Source organism: Ceratosolen solmsi, unplaced genomic scaffold, assembly GCF_000503995.2.
Source record: "Ceratosolen solmsi marchali unplaced genomic scaffold, CerSol_1.0 scaffold2, whole genome shotgun sequence".
NCBI lineage: Eukaryota > Metazoa > Arthropoda > Insecta > Hymenoptera > Agaonidae > Ceratosolen > Ceratosolen solmsi.
Genome location: NW_011948422.1, coordinates 4,239,447 through 4,263,135, shown reverse-complemented (window position 1 = coordinate 4,263,135; position 23,689 = coordinate 4,239,447). Strand labels below are relative to the sequence as shown.

General features: G+C 39.4%; 1 protein-coding gene across 1 annotated transcript in view; it reads right to left on the bottom strand.

Moving 5' to 3' along the window:
* Positions 1-2,441: 2,441 nt before the first annotated feature.
* Positions 2,442-23,689, bottom strand: part of Sema5c (Semaphorin 5c) — a 108,609-nt gene continuing 87,361 nt past the window's right edge. The window contains exons 4-16 of the mRNA XM_011499112.1: positions 17,257-17,464; positions 16,303-16,508; positions 16,075-16,174; positions 15,284-15,483; positions 14,015-14,269; positions 12,480-12,707; positions 10,222-10,510; positions 8,100-8,469; positions 7,631-7,710; positions 6,477-6,791; positions 5,803-6,226; positions 3,587-3,792; positions 2,442-2,673 (exon numbers count right to left, since the gene is read on the bottom strand). Of these exons, the coding sequence (XP_011497414.1) occupies positions 2,476-2,673; positions 3,587-3,792; positions 5,803-6,226; positions 6,477-6,791; positions 7,631-7,710; positions 8,100-8,469; positions 10,222-10,510; positions 12,480-12,707; positions 14,015-14,269; positions 15,284-15,483; positions 16,075-16,174; positions 16,303-16,508; positions 17,257-17,464 (3,079 nt within the window). The 3' untranslated portion in view covers positions 2,442-2,475. The remainder of the gene's footprint in view (positions 2,674-3,586; positions 3,793-5,802; positions 6,227-6,476; positions 6,792-7,630; positions 7,711-8,099; positions 8,470-10,221; positions 10,511-12,479; positions 12,708-14,014; positions 14,270-15,283; positions 15,484-16,074; positions 16,175-16,302; positions 16,509-17,256; positions 17,465-23,689) is intronic.

Below are 23,689 nucleotides of genomic sequence, written 5' to 3'. Positions count from 1 at the left end.
GACACAGAAAAAAAATATATATATATATATATATATATATATATATATATATATATATATATATATATAAATAATTTATAATTTATGAATAACGGATATCGTTTGCTTTTTCTTTTCATTCTATGTCAATAAAACGAACGCCTTGATTCGTGAAGGAAAAATAGGTATGAAAAAAACAACATGTTTCTTATACAAAAATTTTTTTTATTGTATAAATGTAAGATAATGAGACAAAAATAGCAGTGTAAGAGTGTCAATTGTTTCGCAATGTTATACGGTTACAAATATACCTTGCATATTCACACACGCAAGGTTCACAAATTAGTGTTACACCAGGCCAGAGCGACGTTATGTTGCAGTTATGTATTTCGCATAAAAAAATAATTAAAAAAGGTAGACTTCCGTCTTGTTCGCGTCGGTTAGGTTGAAACGTCAGAAAGGAATAAAAAGAATTTCTGATTCAAGCGGTCGCGGCTCAATGTGAGCCAATAAATAATTAACTTCCGCTTCCTCGTAACAATTGTAACCGTAAAAATGGCTGATTTTTGTTTATATAAGGAAAATTTACTCTCGCCCCCCCCCCCCGAGTACGTATTTTTCATAAATGCGTACTTTTTTCTTTCATAAAAACGCATCTGAAGTGAATTATTGTCTGCGTATCTCATGGCACAATACTTACGATAATTTGTTAAAAAAAAATATACATTTTAATATGCCTTTCATTTATCGACTTATGCGTATAAAAACATTTTTATAGACATTTTTTATTTACAGTGTATATTGTTTGTAAAAATCTTACGAGCTAATTGATTTCATTCACGCACTTTCATGCTCATGAGTTAAGAATGAAGAATTAATAATAATGCGAATCTCTTAAGTAGTAGTAATAATGTGCAAATGAGAATTTTTTACAAATGTATTGACAAAATGCCCTGTCACATTCGAAAGGGGATACATTCAATCATTTACAGATAAACAATCGCGTGCACACATACACACTTCTGCTTCTATGTACATTAAACAAAAATTATAAACTTTCAATTCATACTTCAAACAAATCGTAAATATCTTTCACAATGACAGAAAAAGTTACGGACAGCCATATTACATTTCAAGCCTAATGACTGGCTTTTTTATATTTACTAAAATTAATATTGCCGAATTCCTTTGAATATACGTCAACGAAATTAGAAGAAGAAAAATATAATAATAACGTTTTACATCATTCCGCTATAGAATAAAAGCTATTTATCCATTACAATAGACAAGAGGAATATATCGCACAATTCTTAACGTTAATTCGATAAAAACAGCTTTGTTTCAAGTCTTTCAAATAGCTAAAAGTACACTTGTAGGCTTCTTATGCTTGTTATCACCGTTGAAATTAATTTATGTATTCACGACATTATATTTAACTCTAATACAACATTTATTAATAACATTAATAATATACTCAATGTGTCAAATTTGTCAATTTAAAAATTCAATTTCTTTTGAAGAATTGCGTACTTCTACAAAGTCGTATTGATTTAAAAAGTTAAAGAAATAATAAAAAAAAAAAAAACAATAATAATAAAGAAAAAAATTAATAAATAAAAAAATTCCTATTTAAGCGAAATTACATTCAAATAAAAATTCATAATAATTATAATTTATTATAATTATATATTTATAATTATTCTCATAATGATAATTAAAATTTAAAATACATTTTTCACTATTCGTAAAGAAATATAAATTTTGTAATAAATAATAAAAAGCTTTTTGCTTTACAGTAAATATAAATTTAGATTAAAGCCAAGTCGTACATTAACCGCTAAATCAATCAACAAATTATAACAAAACTAATAAAAGTCGTCGACATTTACATGGCATTCGTAGACAATCATTGCCTTACATAAATTTCCCGTATAAAAACGTCCAACGACATATAAATAATTACCCTTTCATAATATAATGTGCTCAACATAGGTTATAAGACCTTTGCATAAGAAAATCATTACGCTGAAAGAATAATTGTGGCGCGAATTGACATTCTGATATATATCGGCAATAGTTAGAGCAATAGTTACAGAGAGGGAGAAAGACGAGAGAGAGAGAGAGAGAGAGAGAGAGAGAGAGATAAAGAGAGAGAAAAGTAGAACTACCGTCAATATTATTCCCATCAGTATTTGCCACAAAAGATACTTTTACACGCCCAAACATAAGAATGAAAAATATCGACCATAATGACGAGCCACGTTTGTTTCGAGTTGTTTGTAAAATTAACAAACCTCTTCGCAGTTCTCCTCCACCTGCTCTTCCTCCTCCTCCTCCTCCTCCTCCACCATGCCTATCCCTCGCCGTACACGACACATTCAAGGCACATTAATTGCGTGTGCAATCTTGTAACGAAAGCCCGACGGCACAATCCCAACCGTCCATACCCTCCTCAACCCCCTTATCGTCAACACCGTACACCCGATCCTCCACCTTTCAATAGTATTTCTCCTGATCGAGCTCGGCGCGTATGTGCTGTTCTCGGCTATTGCGCTTGAGCGTCGCCGATTCGTACTCGAGGGCTTTGGGGTAGAGCTTTGGGCTGCCGAGGCCGTTGATGATGGAATTGTTCTTGCCGGTGCGCAGGGTGCCATTGGTGCTGCCTGAGAAGCTCGGCTGCCGCTTTGTATTCACCTGCGGCAGAGAACAATGCGATAGGCTTTTTAGTCGAACTGCGTGGCATTGCCCGCGGCGAATGCCGTAGCTACTATTCTATCCAAATATAAACAATAAAAAGAAAAAAAATCCCCCTTTCCATACACCACCCACCCACCACACACACACACACACACACACACACACACACACACACACACACACACACACACACACCCTCGTATTACCGACAAGTGTTCCAATGACTATTTACGAGAACTTTTCTCGAAAAATTTGGTGGATATTTGAATCGGAAATAAATTTTCATTTAATAAAATTTTTAATTGGAATTTTTTTAGTTAGAATTTTTTAGAAAATGCAAAAAAGCGTGCTTCATCATAATTATTCGGGGTTGCAATGCTATAATATGGACTCTGATAAAACAGTTGCTTATTGATACTTTATGCCTCGTGCGCATACTTCATTTACATCGGTCTTAAAAATAATGGTCAGACGGTTAAGTTTTAATTAAATGAGATTTATGATAAAAAAAAATAATAATAATAAAATCATTACATGCATGGGATAATGTATGATTTGCTATACATTTATTACGACGTAGGGATGACTAACTTTCACCGATCGGTAGTCAACTACTTACTATATATATATATATATATATATATATATAGAAAATGTCATAACGCATTTATCGATTTTTCCATTACAACAGGTTAGTGCACGAAGCATTGAAAGGTAAAAAAGTTGCCGAAATTAAGCAATTTGTCTTTGAAAAAACGCGACATTGCCGTGCCCTTTGTTCCCTCGTTATTGTTATAACGCGTTATGAAAAGTGTCCCCAAGGATAAATCTAGGCGGGCGAGCAAAATTGTCGTTCCACCCAATCGTGCATTCAACAAGTCCAAACGAAAAGTGACAATACAATACCGACCTCCTTCAATGGTACAGTCACGTATGGATTTTGCTTGCTTATGTAGTGAGGACTACCAGGTATGCGTGGCTTCTGGCGTTTCAAATAATAGAAGCACATGAGCGCGGTGAGAGCCAGACCAATGAGAAAGCCAACTAAGCAGCTTCCCACTACGGCGCCCACTGATACGCCAGCCATTTCAATCCTTGACGGCAATGCGTTGACATCTGTGGGAATATGAAAAAGAACGGAGGCTTTTAATGGCTTTTAATATGCAGGCCGGATAACGCACTCGCCAAGTGATAGGAAATTACAAACACATCTGTTTATTTAAATTGATTTTAAGGCGCTTCCCACATCAACTACACCAGCCCCCCCCCCCCCCCAAATGTCCCCCCAACCACAACCCCATCCACCACTCACGACACCCTAGACACCCCCCAGCCACCCCAACCATCCCAACCTCCCCCACCCAGCCGCAACCACCACCACCACCACCGATATTCTCGTTCAACGAATAATTTGGAATTATGAGCAAAGAAAGGAAAGAAGAAGAAGAATAAGAGGAAGCAAGGACGTGGAACAAGGATGAAAAATATTGAGATTATTCGGTAGGTTGCTAAATTTGCAGAGCCTATCGAAGGACACAGCGGATTTTCAAGTTTCAGCGAATAAAATAGCGTGATGCAGATGCTTTTTCTCACTAATAAACAGAATACACACTGATCGTTAAAATTTTCAATAACGACGCAAATATTACAACAATAATTTTATAAAATTACAATATTACCCGATTTTTTTCTCTCTCTCTTTTTTCTTTCTTCTTCTTTCATGTAAACACTATTTTATATCGCGCACACGCTCATTCACGCATACAAAACGTAGTACATTACAAAGTATTTATAATTATGAATATTGTATAAGTACAAACAAGTAGCTGTAAAGAAGTGCATTAAATAGTCGTAAAAATACAACAAAAAACATCTATAAATATAATAAAATTATTCGAATTTAAGAATTACGAGGAATATGCAAACTTTATAATTCAATAAAGTTTTTATCGTCAAATTGCTATCGATTGATATAAAAAAAGAGCCTCGTTAATTGTCGGTCGAGGAAAAATTATTTTATAAAATGAAAAACAGTTAAACTAGGAATATAAAAGCAAGGAAGTGTTGGTAGAAACGCAGATAAAGTAAAGTACTAAAGTGTAATTATCGATAGATTTACTATGATAATAAGCAATTAAGAGTGCAATTATTATCGGATTGTATATTAACTAGAGTTTATAAAATTATAACGTTACTCCGCAGATGCAAAACAGGTTGAAAAAATAATTAAAAATCATTATGAGGATTATTGCAATTTTCAAGAAGAAAAACGCGAATAGGTGCGTGATTTATTCCACAGCACCCCTTTCCTTTCACGACCGACCGCTTCCTCCCAACTAAATCCTACGGATGTCTGTGCTCTACTTTCTGCATGTCCTCCACGTATGATAATTATAGCGCGAAATGGAATTCCGTGTTCTGTTATGTACGTGATGGAAATAAGCCGAGATTAAGAGGACGTAATAATGAAAATTAGAAGATCTCGAACAAATTTAATGCAGCGCTACTACCGCTTTGTCGAGGCGAAATATTAATGGCTTTATTAATAGAACAATGACAAAGTATAAAGATTTTCGATACGTAAAAAGGAAGCTTAAGTAACTTCACGTTAAACTTCAGAATTGACGACAAAATTATCTCTTGGCAAATTAGAGATAATCGGCTTCTATCCTATGTTGTTATAAATAATTTCTATTCCTCGTCGTGTTGTTTATTGTCAGTGTTATCAATGTTAACTAAAACTTTGATAAAATTTTTGCGTCACTGTCAGGGCGAGAATGTACTTTTGAATGTTTATTCTTAAACGCCTAATGGAAAATATTTCCTTATCGTTGTGAATTATAGAATTCTAGAATTTTAATTAAAATGCCTTCGAAATCAAAAGCTGAACTCCATTGGCACAAGTTGTTGTGTTCTTATAATCGATATGCACGAACGAATATCGCATAATTAAAAACCGATGTGCTTAATAATATGCATGAGTGTGTATTTAAAAAATTCAAACGAGGCTCGTAAAATGTTAAATAATCTAAATCATTAGATCTAGATCATTAGTATTAAAAACACGGGATAAAAGAACGAAAGAGAAATCCAATGGGTCGCGTACACCCCAATGGCCAGACTAACCGTTCTCCATCGTGTCCTCGAGGCAGAATCTCGCGTGCTCGCTGGGCCCGAGGCAGTCGGAGATACCGGGCTGGGCCACCAGGCACTTCCGCCTCCGACGCTGGAGATTGTACTCGTCGCACCTGCCCCAGGCCGACCACGTGTCCCAGCCGCGGAAGAACTCGCAGCTCTGCATCTCGCAGGACTCGCGGAGCCGCGAGGGTCCGAGACACTCGCCGGGCCCGAGGCACTCGCGGCCCCGAGTTCGCACGCCAAAACCGCAGGACACCGAGCACTCGCTCCAGCTACTCCAGCAGGACCATTGTCCCTCGGGTTCCGGCTCTGGGCTGCCCTGCTGGAAGATCAGGCCCCTGCAGGGTTTCGTATTGCAGGCGCGGCTCTCCGTCAACGGGCCCTCGCACGACGGCGAGTCGCACTGCTTTATCTGTGAACAATGGGGTCTTGGTCAGTCTTCACGAGCTTCGCGCGTGCCTCCGAAGCTCCGCGGATGGGATTAGATTGAAGACCGGAGATCGAGGAAGACTCGTCGAGTCGTACCTCGGATAATCATCGGTCTACCTTGTCGTGGCACAGGTGCGATTGTGGAGGAGGATGAGGATGAGTCGGAGGTGGGAGGAAAGTAGCCTAGGAAGTACCTAGGACGTAGAAGTAGATTAAAGAGGAGACGAGCAAACCTTGTATTGCGTGCCGCCGCCGCATGAATGACTGCAGGGCGACCAGCTCGACCAGTCGGACCAGCCACTTTCGAGACTCGTCTCGATATTTATCGAGCTGCTTCTTCTGCTGCAGGAGCCGTCGCTGCGACAATGGCGCTCCTCTTCTTTCGCCTGGACCTTCACGCTCGAGGGATCGTCCGTTTGAGCGCGACAGACGAACCGATAGCGCCTCTCCATACGCCCGCTACCGCTCGTCCCATTACCCCCGGCCATCCACGGCGACGAGAAGTATTTCTTCGTCTCTTGGCAAGCGTGGCTATTGCACTCCTCGATCTATCGGGGTTGCGGGTAAAAAAAAAAAAAAAAAACAGAGAGGATGAGAGAAGATTCATTGATCGATAGAGTGGATTCAAGAGTCCAGTTAGTTTGTATTTCCGCGTCTATTTACGCTCAACATAAAACGTTCCCTATTTGGAATGACTGTTGAACGGTGCGTGTGCAGTGCTGACATACCGGCGGTTCTCGAGCACTGGCTGCCTTTGCCAATTTCATTGAATCGAATGCCATTGGCATGGGATTCAGCCCGACAAATGAATTTAGATGCGTAAATGGAAACAAAACAAAAAAAAAACAAAAAAAAACAAAAAACAAAAAAAACAAAAAACAAAAAAACAAAAAAAAAAAAAAAAAAAACTTGAGTAAACAGTGCGCATCGCCCATTGTCGTATTGTCGTAGTGTGTGGCAATTGTATTTCTATTGTAGAATATATCACGTAACAAAAAAGCCGACCGCTTGGTTTTTGTCACTATCATAATACAGGGTCAATTAATGAAAGTGTACGTTCTTTTGAGCGTAGTGGGGAAATATCCAGCGTTTCTATTACTTCAGTGTTATTATTGTTATTGATTGATGAGTCGATTGGCGCGGTGGTCGTACTCTATTGCTCATTCGCTTTTCCAAGAGCTTTTCCGAAAATTCGACTTTCGGCAAAATTTTCAAAACAATTCTTTCATGGCATCTCTAGCGTAATAGCCCTCTTCCCACCTCATATTGTAACAATAAACCTAGGAGCCACACAAGCTGACTATTGTATTTATCATTGCATTTTTAAGATTAGGCGAGACATTTGATATCCTATAAATTGCGCCTTGTTCTGTAATACTATTCTTACCTGGAAATTGCATCCAGGACATTCAACGGCACCATCATGGCGCGACTGACTTTCACATATTCTCTTTCTTATCTTGAAACCTAAAATCAAAGCGAAAGAAGAATATTTTTTTTATATATTGTTAAATGCCCGTTGTGTGACTCGGGAGTAATGCTCGGAAGGAAATAATTGTCCGAGCTACGTGAGACTTTATGAGTTCCCATATTGTCCATCGTCACCTCTCCCCTCCCCTCCCTTTTGAATGCATTTTACAATCTTCAAGCAAGTCTTGTACTCTTGTACGAGTGCTGTCAAGCACAAGTACATGAAAATCAAACAGTAGCGACATTGACTCGATGAACAATGAGAAAGCATCTCGAAAGAGAAGGACGAGGAGGAGGAGGAGGAGGAGGAGGAGGAGGAGGATGAGGAGGAGAAGGAGGAGGATGAGGAGAAGAAAGAGGAATGACACTAAATGAAGAAGACTTACCTCCGCCACAAGGCTTGGAGCAGGCGTTCCAAGGACCCCATCCGGACCAGGCGCCCCACTGCGGCACGATGACCGAGGGCTTGACTGGGCTCGGGCAGGGTGGCTGCTCGATGCAGAAGTTCTCCTCGTGATCGGTGCCGAGGCAGACTCGGCCTCCGTGCTGGGGCGTCGGATTCGTACAGGTGCGCCTGCGTGTCTTCATGGCTGGGCCGCAGCTCTGGCTGCACGCGGACCAGGCCGACCAGGCGGTCCAGCCGCCGTGGCTCGTGCAGTTAGCCACGCGCATACGACTCCCCGTGCAGCTGGTGCCCCCATTCTGCGATGGCGGATTGTTGCATTCGCGCGTCTGGCACTGGCAGGTGTCCGAGCTCTGGCGAACGCGACAATAAGTCGATAAGTCCCAAGCCTCTGTATCCATCTGATTTTGTTTTTATCCCGCGAAACCGTTAGCGCTCGCCACCCTCCCCGCCCTCCCCAATTAATCGGGGCCGATGTAACGTACCTCAAAATTGTTCCATAGGTTCTCGGATTATTTAGGCGTTTAAGGTACTCGGGTTCATCCAAGGCCAACAATATTTCATATCGCGGCGAATTACTATTTTCATTTACTCAAGTGGTCGTAATAGTGGAAAATGCGCTCATAACCATAAAATCGATGAGCAATGAAATATTTTTTATCAGTGCCTTTATTTCGCTAGATTATTAATGCTCGATGCGTATATTATCGATGTACATGAAAGATGGAATTTTTAATATTATGATTAAATTCGCTGTATCGTTAGAATTACCGAGAAAACATTATTGGACTATCAAGTACTTTTAAATGTGATTATATTTTGTTGTGCTATAATCGTTGTGCATCGATTATTCCACGTAATATGCGTACTACGTAAAGCGCTCGTTAAATTATATAATCGCACGTGTTTACAAATTGGAGAATCGAATGGATCGGTCGTATTTTCGATAAATCAACGGTAGCATCAATGAAAATTCTGCAGGCTACGACGGAAATATAATAAATTAATTTGCATTCGTTACGCTGTAAACGATACGGTGCAATGTCCAGACACTGCGCGTGCACGGCAACTTATAATATACGTTAAAATATTAAAATATTTATGGCAAATGGTAATTGTGTATAATGTAGACGGTGATCGATATTGTCTTAAATAGTTGTCTTGTTGCGGATAATTTACGGAAACGCGGCATTACTTTTATAAAGCTTATAATAAATATTGTTAAATAAAATATTTATAATTATATTACGGTCAATATTTAGTTTTAATAATATGAAGAATATTCGTATATGTTGAAGGTCGGTTAAACTTCCTGAATTTAAGGGAATATATTACATGTTAAACAGAGTGCTAAAATTTGATTACCATTATTAGGGTTCAAACATTTCAAACAGGTTCGCGTGCCTGGATATTAGTAAAGAAGTTATCAAGCTATCGTTAAGAAGTTTCGTTATAAGAGCCTCACTACTATAATATAAATTAAAGCTAACACGATTTTGATATTAAGAAGATTCTTTCGATTCCATTCGTTCGGTTCAAATACGAGACGCACATGTATCGTAAGCTTGTCCGAATAGATAACATCTGTAAATAGAATTTCGCAAATAACTTCCCGAGTATTCACCTGAAGTTTAATTAACATTGGTAATAAAAACGATATAACAAACTGACTACTTGAGTAAATAAAAAAAAAGAAAGAGAAATGAAAAAACAATGGAGGGGGAGCAGTAGGGACGGAGAAATATGTACATACCGTAAAAAGATACAATTTATAAGTGAACATTGTCGTGTGAGGAAAAATATTAACTATTTGATAAGAGATAAGAGCGTTCTATATGCTAATTAAATTTTATAAGTTTTTTCTTTCCATAGCGCCTTTCACTCCCTACTACGAAATAAATGAAAAAATGGTAAACAAAAGTACAACAGATCCCCTTGGAGCCAATAACCCAGTCGCAGTTCCCACGAAATTAGCTGGGACAATGACGAGACTAATGCAGTTCATCTAACCACAGCTGCGACTTTCTATCCCGACTTGATAATACAGCTGCACTGCGGCTGTCATAATCGATTAATGTAACCACACACAAAGCGCCTCGACTTACTTGATCGTCGGCCGATCTCGAATTGGAGGGATGTCCGTTGGAGGACTGGGAAGTCTCGTGAAGACACGTGTGCCAAGTACTCCAGGCACTCCAGCCGCCATTAACGGGGCCGGTGAGGATCGGACACTTGGTGGCATCCTGCTGCCAATGGGTCGCGAGATAACCGTCGGGCGTCTGGGCCGGGGCGGGGCGACAAACCATGAGGTGCTCGTCCCAGCCGCAGTAGGGCTCCTGGGCGTTGAGGCAGGACTGGGGGTTACGGTGCCGATAGCACTGTACTGTCGGTATCCTGGTTTGTGCATACGTGATATTAGTTTATTTTATTATTATTATTATTATTATTATTATTATTATTATTATTATTATTATTATTATTATTATTATTATTATTATTATTATTATTATTATTTTCTTTTACGAAAGTCACGCTCTTATTCGTTGACCATTACTCTGTAACGGATTTGGCTAAATCGAATGGTCAATGCTCCTTCGTTTCGCTGACTAATAAAGCACGGATAAGCCGAGCTTGTGGCGAGAATGTGCTTTTTTATTCGACGCAACTTGTGGCGAACAGCGAAACAAAATAGATGAACATGGCCATTGTAATATTGGAATTCATATTTTTGGCTATAAAAGTTTTATATTTTCATCGTATGAGATCTAATTCATCATTGTTCATCGTACTTTTGTCGACCTTCGGAAATCTGACAAAATAGTAATATTTTCGAATAGTACTTTTTCATGTACCAACTCTAAATAAATTTTTGCATTTTTTATACTGCACTTTACGAAAATGTACGTATATACATATATATATATATATATATATATATATATATAGGTGTGCACGCACGCACGCACGTACGCATTTCAATATATATTTTAATATTAAAAATGTCCGTAAAAAGAAATCGAACATTTTTTTTCATAAAGCTCAAAATTTTCAATATAATGAATGGCATAAAAAAACTTTATTATTTACTTTATATTCATTTCAAATTAAATTTGAATATTAATTTAAACTTTTATGCAATCTATAAAATATATTTATATGGAATAATACGTATTTTTGAAATAGTACAGTTCTCAATAGTTTTGACAGATTTTCCGAATATTTAATATCAAATTTCAACATATAAAAATGAAAATAGTATTTTACGATATAAATGTATTGTAAGCGGAAATAGCGTTTAAGAAGTTGTAATAGTTATCATAAAAATAAAACTCATCGATAACTGAAAATTTAGTTATTATATTTTTGTTTTTTTTTTTTGTTTTAATAAGAATAGCATATGCTGCACCCATTTACATAGACACTATTTTCAAAAATTCATATATGCAATTAGGAAATAATTCTTTTTTTTTTCTTTTTCTTTTTGAAGTTCTTTGTATCGATAAACGTCTTAGCAGCGTAGGAATTTATAAATTTTACATAAATAGCTCTATCAAGCTATACCTTAATTTAAAGAAATTACATAAAATTACGTATTATAATAGGCCATTTTTACCGTTAAAATACGTAAGAGAAGCTACGTATCCTTGGTTAACAGTATTATTCATTTATCTCTTGAAGGAAGGAATCCTTCATCGGTACATATGTATAATATATTAATGAACGCTTGCGAAGAGCGAGAGAGAGAGAGAGAGAGAGAGAGAAAAGAGAAAGAAAAAAGAAAAATGGCAAAATACATACTTAAACTAGTTGGTGAAATTGCGAGTGTGTCAAATATATAAAATACGCACACATATTAGCATTCGGTTAAGAGAAATTATAATAAACGTCAGTGGAATTAAAAGGAACTGCGCAATTAGTCAACTTTCACATAACTTAAATAATGAAGTTGGACGTACATCAATACTTAGTGTCTGTAAAAAAATATCCCTCGTTTCGGAAAAACAATTTTTGAATTTAGCAAACAATTATACAAATCACAGTCCCCGAATGGCGAATAATTTATATTTCGAAATGCAGGTTTGCTTAGTCACTCATAAATAAAGGTAACAACTTCTAAATACATTTGCCGGTAAATGCGTAACGAGTTTATCAACTATAATTGAAAAATGATTGAAGATTGGGAAAAACATTGGAGACAACTATTGATTAATCATTGTAATATTTCATTACTCCCAATGCCCATTATCATTGTTACGAGTAAAAAATTAATTTAATACGACGTAATTGCCGACACTCTTAACGGTCCCCTCCTTCCCCCGGCATATTATACCTCAATGCATATGAAAATCTCAGATAAGCTTACCTCAATAAGGCACTCTGCATCCCAACATAAAGACTCTTGGTCTCCTTTAAATACTGCAAGGTTATTGGTGTGGACGGAAGTGGGCCCCAAATCTCGACGATGCACGTCTCAAGGGTCCGAGGTAATACCGATATTTTCTTTATCAAACCGTCGGTTGTGGCAACGTAGAGTACGGCGACGCCTTTGTGTACTTTAGTTGGCGTCACGTCTACTGCTAAGTGCGTGAACCTGTTTACGACAATAATTATATGAAAATGAAAGAATCCGGGAGCGTATGATGGATTTCATTGATGATTTTGAAATTTAGAAATCCATTCATTGTAGTCGAAGGGCGGGAAGATTTAAGAAATTACCCGTTATCATAGGTCTTTTTCTAACCGTAGCACCGTCAAATTTTTCTTTGACAATTAATGTCTCGTCGTAGAGTAAACTCGCAATATTTAATCGTCAATGACACTTTAAAAATAAATCTTACTTTATATACAAAGACAAATAGATAAATTTTTTTTTTTTAACTATATTGCCGACTACTGAAATATCGTTAGATCTTCATCTGAAGGTAAATATCATGTTGAAACAAGATTAATGTATTTGATCAAGGGCCAAAATCTATGAAAGTAACTCGGTATTTTATCTGTTTTATCTACTTGACAAATTAGCGTCGCGGGTTTGCTATTATTTATCTGAGTATTGAAGTGAATTTCAATGGAAAAAAAGGAGAATATTCTTGAACTTTTATATATTTACACTGTGAATGTTAGCACAGTGGTTTTACAAGCTAATGCACATTTATTTTTCTAATAATGATTAATCGAAGCTACAATATACTTTTATTTATATATATAAACACACATGCGTGAAAGCGAATATAACAGAAGCTAGATAGAAGATAATAGGATACTAGATTTTGCTACTGAAATACAAATTCACTCATTCGACTCAATGTTACCGAATTCTTGTCATTGTTTACACGATGTACACATTGAAACTCCGAATTTCGTTCGCGTTCGACGTGAATTTTTACGCTTCCTTTATCAAAATCTAATGCGAATTTAATCAACTAATCCATGTGTTTTCAGTTCGAATTCGAACGCTCCTCTAAACGAGCAAACATTGCGAATGTCAAGCAAGGGATCGCTATATCATAATACTTTTTTTCCCACAGTTTTTTACTTCCAACAATAGATCGCGAGCTCCTTCAGAACCAACGTACAATGTTCTGCCTAAAAAGGAGAATCCTGATTTCCAAGCACGTTGCTGTTTGTCTAAAAGCCCCCCCCCCCACCGAACCGCCGCGCTCGAGGCATCGACGTAAAATCAAACGAAACCGGGCGCACGTCCTTAGCCGATTAATAAACCTCTCTGGCTGCAAATTAATTAATCATTGTGAGTCGCCATCTTGCCGGCGCAAGTCACCCGCCAAAGCACAAAGGCTAAAAACCGGGACAGCTCGTTCGATCGGAAAAACCGTGCCTCCGTAGCGAAGTCCTCTCAAAGCGCCCGGATCGACCAATTTAGGAATTAGAAATACGCACCGTTCGAGGGTGGCCGTGTGGAGGGGCCTCGGGGTTGCGCTTTGAACGGCTTCGTCCATCAGCTGGTAACGCTGATTGTCGGTGAGGTAGCGGGAGCCGGTACTGCTAGCGAATCCACATTTCTGCTGGTCGTGGGCGACCGGCTTCCTCTCCCACGCGGCACCCGAGTTCTCCTGGTGCTTGAACGGCCCGTCGAAGGCCGCGGCGATCGCCGACATGTTGAACGCGCAGATCGCCGATCCCGCGATGGCGTTGCTGTGGAGGGGGAAATTATGGTAGAGTGAGTCGTGTGGCGGTTGGCCCCGATGGGGGCGCCGAGGATGTCGGCGAGGGAGGCCCGAAGGGCCACCATTTTTACAGCCAATATTTAGCGCTTTGTGGCGATGGAATATCGCGAGGCATTTAACGACTAGATTGGATGCTTTTTCATTTTGTACATTTAATGGTCCCCTTGATTTTAAAAGTTTTATGCTTTTTTATGGTTATCGCCGCTGCTGGAGTGGCGAAAATCGTAAAAATAAGACGAATGATAATGATTGCCAGGACGATAAGCCGGTAAATCTGTCATTTTGCTATATTTCAAGGTATTTCGAGCAATATGCGATGCATACATTCGCAAGTGTCACAACTAAATGTAATTATTAACAGCTTGTCATTCTTATTTTTTCACTTTTATGTATATTTTTAATCTCGCCTGTGATCAAGATTTTTATCGCGAATAAGGCACCATTACGAATCTATCATTGCAAATTAATTCATAAATTGTGCGCGCGAGTGTGCATGCGCGTGAGTGTATAAACGGGCATAAATTTGTTTGTCGCGCACGCGCCCAGGTGTACGCCTGTCTATATTTGTTTTAATTAAATTTTTAGGTTCAATATCGGATGCGCGGAGAAAAAATTCTTCAACTAATAATGTTTTTTCTCTACGCGGATAAACCTTTTGAGCTTCATTATTCAATGAATGTTTGATGGGCGGTATTTTTAATTTGTAATAAATTTTCGTTTAATATAGGAAATAAAAATTTTTTCGATTCATTTGCCGAGCCTGACAATTTGCATATTATTAACTAAAATGCTCTGAATTTTCCTTTGCCACGAGCGCACACCACTACGTTAATAATAAAAATGATATGGACTTTACCGTTAATCCTTTGAAGTGTGATTTTCACGCCAGCATTGAAAGGATAAAAGAGGCTTTAATTTACCATTAGATTACGATTAAATAAGCAAAAGCAGGAGATTCTAAATAAGAGAATAAATTATGTACCTCGGCGTGGTAAAAGTTGCATAGACGAGGCCCTCCTCGGGTTGATAAGCTGCGCCCTGTATCTCGTCGTAATAAAATGGGAATTCCCCAGGAAGGGAGCAGTTTAAGCGAGCTTTGCTGAACGTCGTCCAAGTATCTTTCATAAGCATCGGACTGCCAGGATCGTATTTACAGACTCGAGCAATTCTCGAATAGATTCGCTGGAATAATTGTTTCATTATTTCATGGCTCGCGTACCTCAGGCACTTTTATAATTATATTATTATCAATTACTGGAAGATTTTTGCCCCCCTTTCATTGACACGAATTACATCAATTACGACGCTCGTTACCGAACAATGTGATTTTCCTTGCGTTAATTAAATTCACTTGCTATTTCATCGTTTATGCTTGTGCCGTTCTCCTTGGTTGTTTGCAGCATTTAAAAGTGCATTCGAGCAAAGACATTTTACATTTTATGTGACGCGCGATAAAATTTATCTCCATAATAAATACTCTGAAATTTTCATTTCGCATCCTCATAATCAAGGCATAATAACAATGTACAATAATTATAACGCTTGGCAAATAGTGTGATTATTGGAATAAAGTAACATAGTTTTATAATGTTCCGCATAAATTGTAATTATCCCGGGGATATATTCCGTCGAGAGCTCCATTAATTTTTAACGTTCTTTAAGATTCTTTCTGCTTCATTAATAACATTAAGCACATTCTCTTCGAGCACCGGAATAAGAGCGACGACAGAGAAGGTCAGTGAGAGTGAGGTAATCGAAAAATCTATACTCTACCTTGCCGCAATTGATGTACTCCACAGCCGATTCCCTGAAAAGGAAGTAGACGTAGTCATCGGTCTCGAAGCTACCGACAAATTGGGGATCGTTCAACCACCTTAAAGACGAAAATCCAATTAATAAAGCGTATCGGTAATGCAAAGGTCATAAAATCCCTTGTAAAACTCTCTAGTTTGCCAAGTAAATTCATATTTAAGTGCATGCGAAGTAAAAGGAAGCACTCACTTGGAGTCGTACTGCCTCGTCCTTAAGTTGGGCGAGGCGAGGGTACGGTAGATTGCAGTGTCGGCGCCGGAGAAGTCGGTCGGTGTGCCCGCAAAAAGTCCTCCAGACTGTCCTCGTGCTAGGAGGGCAGTGACATTCGAGTGCGGAGAGTAAGGACACATCGCCACTCCGGACATCGAGCTGGTCACGCTGTTGATATTCTCGATCTACGAGTTTAGTTTTTTATTGTCTCTTTTCCTCTCTTTGCCTTTCTTTTTTCTTTTTTCTTTTTCCTTCTCTATTTTTTTTTCTTTTTTCTTTTTTTTTCTTTTTTTTTTTTTTTTTTTTTTTTTTTTTTTTTGTATAAGAACGAAATTTTCCTTTATGCCCAATTCCTCGTTTTGTCAGAAATATCGATAATAGTGAGAGGAAGGCGCCGTTTCATCCTACTCTGACATTATGCTGTTATCACATTTATATATTCATTTCTTCGCGCGGCAATGATTGAATGTAACGTAAAAACTACGAATTGCAAGGTTATTAATAACTGTTGGATGGAAAGTATTTTAAATTAATGTAATTAATCCACCGGCGTGAGTAGCTTTTTTTTTTTTTTTTTTTTTTTCATAAATGTAAAGAGCCGAGATTTGTTATTTTCGACTAATCGTGCGAGTAAATTCGCTAAAGTGTGCATTCTCATGAACAATTAAACAATCACGAGCTCAAAGAACATTCGACAAATTTTAATCAACATGGAGAGTGTTAATAAGATTACTGTAGTATGAAATGTCGAAAATCAAAGACTTCTGGCATCGCTCTCCAACTAATAATCTCGCGGGAAATAATAATCGCGCACGCAGTAAGTAAGCCAGTAAGCCAGGCATAAAGCCGGATAATTTCATCGACCATCTTTGATCTCTTATTGATCTTTGAATTATTATGCTCGACGATGAAACAATGAGTTATATGTCCAACCTCTCGCCACGAGCATCTGGGGCTGAAGGCGTTGGTGCCGCAGGTGAAGAGGCTCTTGCCATTGCTGAGAAGAACTTTGATGTAATTGTGGCAGTCTTCGACGCTCTGTCCTTTGTCCTGGCACGAGGTGGTCTTATCTTTGGCTGCGGGCCAAGCTGCATGTTCTATCGGCGTAAGCGTAGTCAGGGTCAAACGGTAAAGGTTATCTCTGCGGGCAGAAATTCGTTAAAGCATTAGTCGTCTGGGGTGATCGGATGTGCTGGGCGCGGCTGATTAATGTTAATAGATAGGAATTTTTGGGTATTGTAATATCGTGTTGAGGTCAGGCGAATATCGCAGGGAGGATTCCGTCGTGGTATTTTCTATCTTTTGTGTGAACGCTCAAGGTTAAGCTTTCACCACAGCCAATAAAACGAAGGCAAAACGGATGAGACGAACGAGGTCGACAGGGTAAACCAAACATTATGGATGTGTTGCGCACCAAAGTAATCAACCAATGATATAGCGTACTAACTACCATTATGCGCATAAATCAAAAAGTTGTTTCGACTCGAGCACATTCTCGTTCTCCCCCGTGCGTATGCGAATGCAATTTTAAAAAGCAACCACCAACGGATAAATTTCGAATGCTCTTGTTGTCGCCGTACCTCCTCGTAATTCCAGCAACATATCGAGGAAAGCTTATATCACCCGGGCCTTCGTAATCATAAATTCTCAGGGCGAGAATTCCAAATCCAATAAATACGCCAAGGCGTGCAAGCGAGACTCGGAGCGAAAAAAAAACGAGCCGTCATCTATGCGCACCGCCCCCGAAATCCCGCAAATAGAATTCTATCGTATAAAGCGATAGAAGTACCCGAGCGGACGATGGGTGGATTCGAGGATTTGGTAGAGGAACGTCCGATACGTAGATTACCGGATGTGTAGTTTAAAACATTTAAGCAGTTTTCCTCTGCGTTCAGTCGCACTTTCTTCTCGAATGATACTCGAATGGAAAATGTTTCTCCCAATGGTATGCGTGAATCATAAGTGCAGTAGCGCGTCTGCGATGATTACGACTGCTGCCTCTCTCTCTCTCTCTCTCTCTCTCTCTCTATCTCTCTATCTCTCTCTCTCCCTCCACATCTCTTCCCTGGCAGTTAATGATTTCAGCGACTCGTAAATACATTTTTCAAAGATCGAATGCTTCGTCCTATTTCGTGTAAGGTACAGTTGCTATATAGTTATCATCGTCTTAGTAATGTCGTAGGCCTTAGTTGGGTAAGAGGGTGGGGGGGGGGTGAACATAAAAATATCTGGATTCAACGGCTTCGATATTACGCGACATGAGCGCCAAATTCTATTTGCATGAGCCAAGTTTAATTCAACGCACGTTATAAATTATGGTAAATTATTAGAAATGTAAGAGATAAAACGAGCAAATACTGTTTATCGCGACTACAACTTTATTTAATTATGTAACTGGCAAACTATAAATAAATCGTATTTCGAAAAGCGGCTTAAGGAAGCTTGTATCTGGTTGTAATTCTGGTATAGTCTGGCTATAATTTTTTACTCATACCTTGTGTATTTCATTTAGTCAGAACGCCAGAAATAATTGAACGATTAACGTTGTGTGCGCTTGAACTTTTCTATTCTATTTTCATACATTTGCTTCTATCACGCGATAATCGATCAACATTGATTATTACACGAAACAGCCAAGCCTGATGTATCTCAATCTTACAAATTAAGCAAATGAATTTGTCGAATTATACTTGTCAACCCTTGGATCAACATTCGTGCGTCCCTACTCGACATTTTTCTCAAAGGCCGCATTGCACAACTCGCTTTCGAAAAGTTATATAAATTATAGATCCGTGACAAAAAGTTGAGTCGCCATCGTTTAAAACTGAAAAGACTCGAGCGGATAATTAAAATATCCAACGCGCCGGGTAACGTACGGCAAAATTAAAAACAAAATAGCCCGGAGATCCGGGACTTAAGAGCGGCTGATGTCTCCACTCGCATTTACCTATTTACCGAATGACAAATTGCCAATACCCTTCGTGGCTCCTACATATTGTACGCGTATTTCTTACGCCACGATCACGTCATTCTCGCACACTCTGTCGGATATAAAAATAATAATATAAATAATAATATAAATAATAATATAAATAATAATATAAATAATAATAATAATTATTATTATTATAATAATAGTAATAAGATAGCAATATGCATGAAAAACATTAAGAGTAAATATTGTCCTGGTCACATCAACAAAATGTGTAACCTGACGACGAAAAACAGCGCTATCTGTAAAATAGCGGAGAAAAGCGCCTGGCGAGTCACGACTAATCATTTCACTCGCGTTACCCAGGCAAACTCGTCGCATATCTAACTCAATATTGACGATACGAATTGTCACAGACGTCCTCTCTCCCTCTCGAGTGTAGTAGTAGTGGCCACTCGTCGCGCACACATAAATTCGCCTCGTTTTTCCAGCTGCTCGCGCGCTACTCGTTATCGCCAGCAGCGAAACAAGCTCACGCGCGACGTACGCATATTTTTCTCCTCCCAAGCGCTCCATCTCCCTCACTCCAACTGTCTCTCTCTCTCTCTCTCTCTCGCGAGCGCGCGCAGCTCTCCACCCACCACCCCCACCCAGGATCGCTCCTACTCGCCATTTTCCGATCGACGACTGCTCACGGCAATAGTCAGTCGAGCGCGACTTTGGCTTGGTGTGCGGGGGGAGGGAAGGGGGATGCGAGTGCCTCGGCGAGGAACAACGATCAGCCAAGCATAAACGGCGCCTACGTGGGCGCAGGCGCGCGTAAACTCATACGTATACATAAATAAAGGTGCGCATTGCTGCGCCAACGTAATTATTATCACAAAGCGGAATTACGCGAGGGGAAGTGTGGGGCGCGAGAGGTGACGCGACCGAGCGGCGCTGCTCCAACTAATTAATGACTGGATCCCTCTCTCTTTCCGAAGTTTCGCTCGCCCCGGCCTCACAGCTATTAACTACCTGTGCTGCTCTAGTGCCCGGGAGGTCGCTCTGCCACCTTCCTATTTAATCATTGCCTACCTTCCCTGCCTTCCCTGGGCTCTTTAGCTCGGTTCTGTCCAGAAAGACCGGCTCGCCCCGTCCCGGGCCTACGCGCGCGCGCGTGCGAGAGAGACAGAGAGAGGGAGAGAGAGAGAGAGAACGTACACCAGGTCGAAGAGGAATGACGCGGGGGTTCGGGAATTGGGCTTGAAAAGTTGCAATATCGCGCGATCGGCGCTTCGTCGTTGTCGCGCTCGTCATTTTGAGCGGCAGAGATGAAGAGACGAGGACGGACGACTGGTACGCGCCTAACAGGGTAAACGATCATCTTTATGATAAAAGTGGCTGAAAGTGTCACCCCTGCCATCGGCAATTTGTGATTTTTCGAGCGAATAATAGGAGAATGAAGAGCAAAACGAGCTTTCATGGCTTTTAAATAATGTCTTTCCTCCGAAACTCCGTAATTAATGTCTTTTACGTTGAATTGCAATTTTTCGCTTTGGGAGAACATCTTTGGGCATATAACGTTTGTTCTGAGAACGACAACGTTATTTAATTTCAAACGAAGGGTCTATGAATTTACGGTATTTAAATAATTAAAATATTATCCTAATAAATTTCTACAGTATATAATTAAATTCTTAAAGAATCCTCGTTTGTTGTATATTTACTAGCTCAACAGTAACAATGCACTTTGTACTTTTATTGACCGAAACACAAATTCACCGAAATACCATGGGAAAAAAAAAAACTTGGAAATACGTATGAAGTATATTTACAAGTACTTGTGGGAATACAAATAGGGAGCGCATTAAAATATATAACGAAAAGTAGCTTTTCCATTGTTATTGAACGGCAATTACAAAGATTGTAACGTCTGCGTTTCCATACACAATTAAATCCGCAAATAATTAAAAGACAGACAATTAAAAGAAATAAAGAGGAAAATAGTAATAATAATAATACTAACAATAATAATAAAAAATTAATGAAAGAAAGAAAAAAGGAAAAGATTAGAATGAAGCATCGCTCTAAATACATGGCCTCCCGACGGAATATGTATTATTATTATTATTTATTTCTCATTCGTGTGAAATCAACGCTCACCTGTCATAAAGTTCGTAGCTCGTTAGGCGCTCGGATCCATGCGAAATCATGGACAATCTCGTTATATTCCATGCGAGAAGAGGCAAACTTCAAAGGATACCAACAACTACAACCCTTTGTGTATCGAGGACCGTGGCACAATGCAAACGAGCGTCGTCGGCACAGTAAAGAAATCAATTGGCGCCTCGGAACGAGAAACAATGCCGTCGCAACTTGCCGATTATTTCCCCCTATGAGGACAACATATTTCAAAATCTCAACTGACTACCGCGTCCTTTTTATCCTGACGTAGACTCGCGCTTGCGACGATATTTATTACGATTTAAGCTCGCCAGTTGTTGTGACATTATTCTCACCTTATTCACGAGCATCCGGGATGAAAGCGCGCGCGCGCGCGCCCGCGAACGTAATCAATGATCTTTCGTGCCACGAGTTTCGACGTAACATAATAATCCTAATTATGAAAAATATGCAAATATGCTTTACGGCTAATTTGCATTCTGTCGGCTTTGAGCATTCGGCGTAATGAAAATAATGACAGACGTAATTATGGTAGGCACGTTTTATAATTACTACTAAAGGATCAATGTGTTTTAAATATCACGAGAGTCCGTTGAAATTATAAGTCCGCTTATGCATCATTTTGACTTTCATTTATCAAGAATGTCATAACTATTTTCCACCAAACTACTAATTTAATCACGAATAAATATTCTAGTGGTATTTATTTTAAATTGGAATCTTTAATGAGCAATTAAAAAGGAGATTTTTTCTTCGTCTCTTTTCATGTTTAAGTCCCTCTTTTTCATAAATTCGAATGCCCAGTCGAGGATTTGCCAATGGCACGTCCATTTAACAAAAAAAAGAAAAAAAAACAACAAAAAAACAAAAAACAACAAAAAAAACAAAAAAAAACAACAAAAAAACAAAAAACAACAAAAAAAACAAAAAAAAACAACAAAAAAACAAAAAACAACAAAAAAACAACCTTGCGTCATGAATCTCATCGGTGCGGGTCACTACTACAAACATTGTCATACTAATTGTAATTCCACGCGATTGAGTATAATTGGTAATTAACGAAGCTTTTAGCCGCAACTAATTGCATAAAAATAAATAAATTAATAAATAAATAAATAAATAAATAAATAAATATCCAGGCAAATACAGTTGTGCACGAGCATTGCGTTGCTCAATAAAATACTTGCATCGCTAGTCAGCCAAGAAGTCGATTCCTACGCTCACAATAATATCGAAGGCAGTCTGAAAATACATAATAGCCGTGAGAACAAAGAGGAAACTTTAATTGTCCAGTGCTGCGTGTACGCGCGATTCGCAAAGTGGAAGCAAAGCGAGCGAACGCGCGATTCGCAAAGTGGAAGCAAAGCGAACGAACGCGCCCGGAAAATTGAGAATTCGTTCCAATTTCGCGGCCGACGGTCTCTCCCTCCCCCCCTCCACCCGCCCCACCCCGCCAACCCCTCGCCGTGTGACTTACCACCTCCTTGGCGTAATAGCGCCCAATCGGCCAGGACATGTGCGCCAATGTCCTTGCGAGGCGCACTGCGCCTCCGTGAGCGCATTTCACGCAAGGCAAGCGGAGGTTCGGGTGGGCGCGCACGCGCGAGCCAAGAATTATTGGAGCCAGGAAAATTGCGGCGATAAGCGAGGCCGTCGCGACACGCGCCTCGTACTTGGCGCGAACTCAAAGCCGAAGGCATTTTTCCTAATGCGTGGGCTTGTCGTCCGTCGAGATAAGTCACACCTGAGATTGGGTCTGAGAAAAAGTGAACGCTCTCGGCTTTCCCGGCGGATGTGCGTGGATCGGGGCCCAATGATTCCGTGATTTCTCCGGCGAGAAGAAGCGTACGAAAGCGGATTATTGGGGCTTGCAAGCACGACTGCTCGACACGAGGGAATTAATTGGCTGCAAATTTTATCCTCGCTCCCCTCTATATATGAGCATTTATGTGGATGCGTGTGAGGTTTTAAAGCCGATGATAAAATCTAGTGATAAAACGGCAGATTTTTAAGTACAATCCCTTGCCACTTTATCGCTCCGCCAAAGATTTTATCCAACAGAGGTCCGATGGGAGCTTGAAGCAGTACATTAGATACTAGTTTTTTTGTTTTTTTTTGTTTTTTTTTTTTGTTTTTTTTGTTTATTACACAGTTTTGCACGAAAATTTACGATCCTCTATGTCCCGTATGATGTGTAATGTTTTTGTCGAACCGATCGTTCCTTAATTCGTCGTTGTAGAAATGTTTATTAATTACCTTGAAACCAGA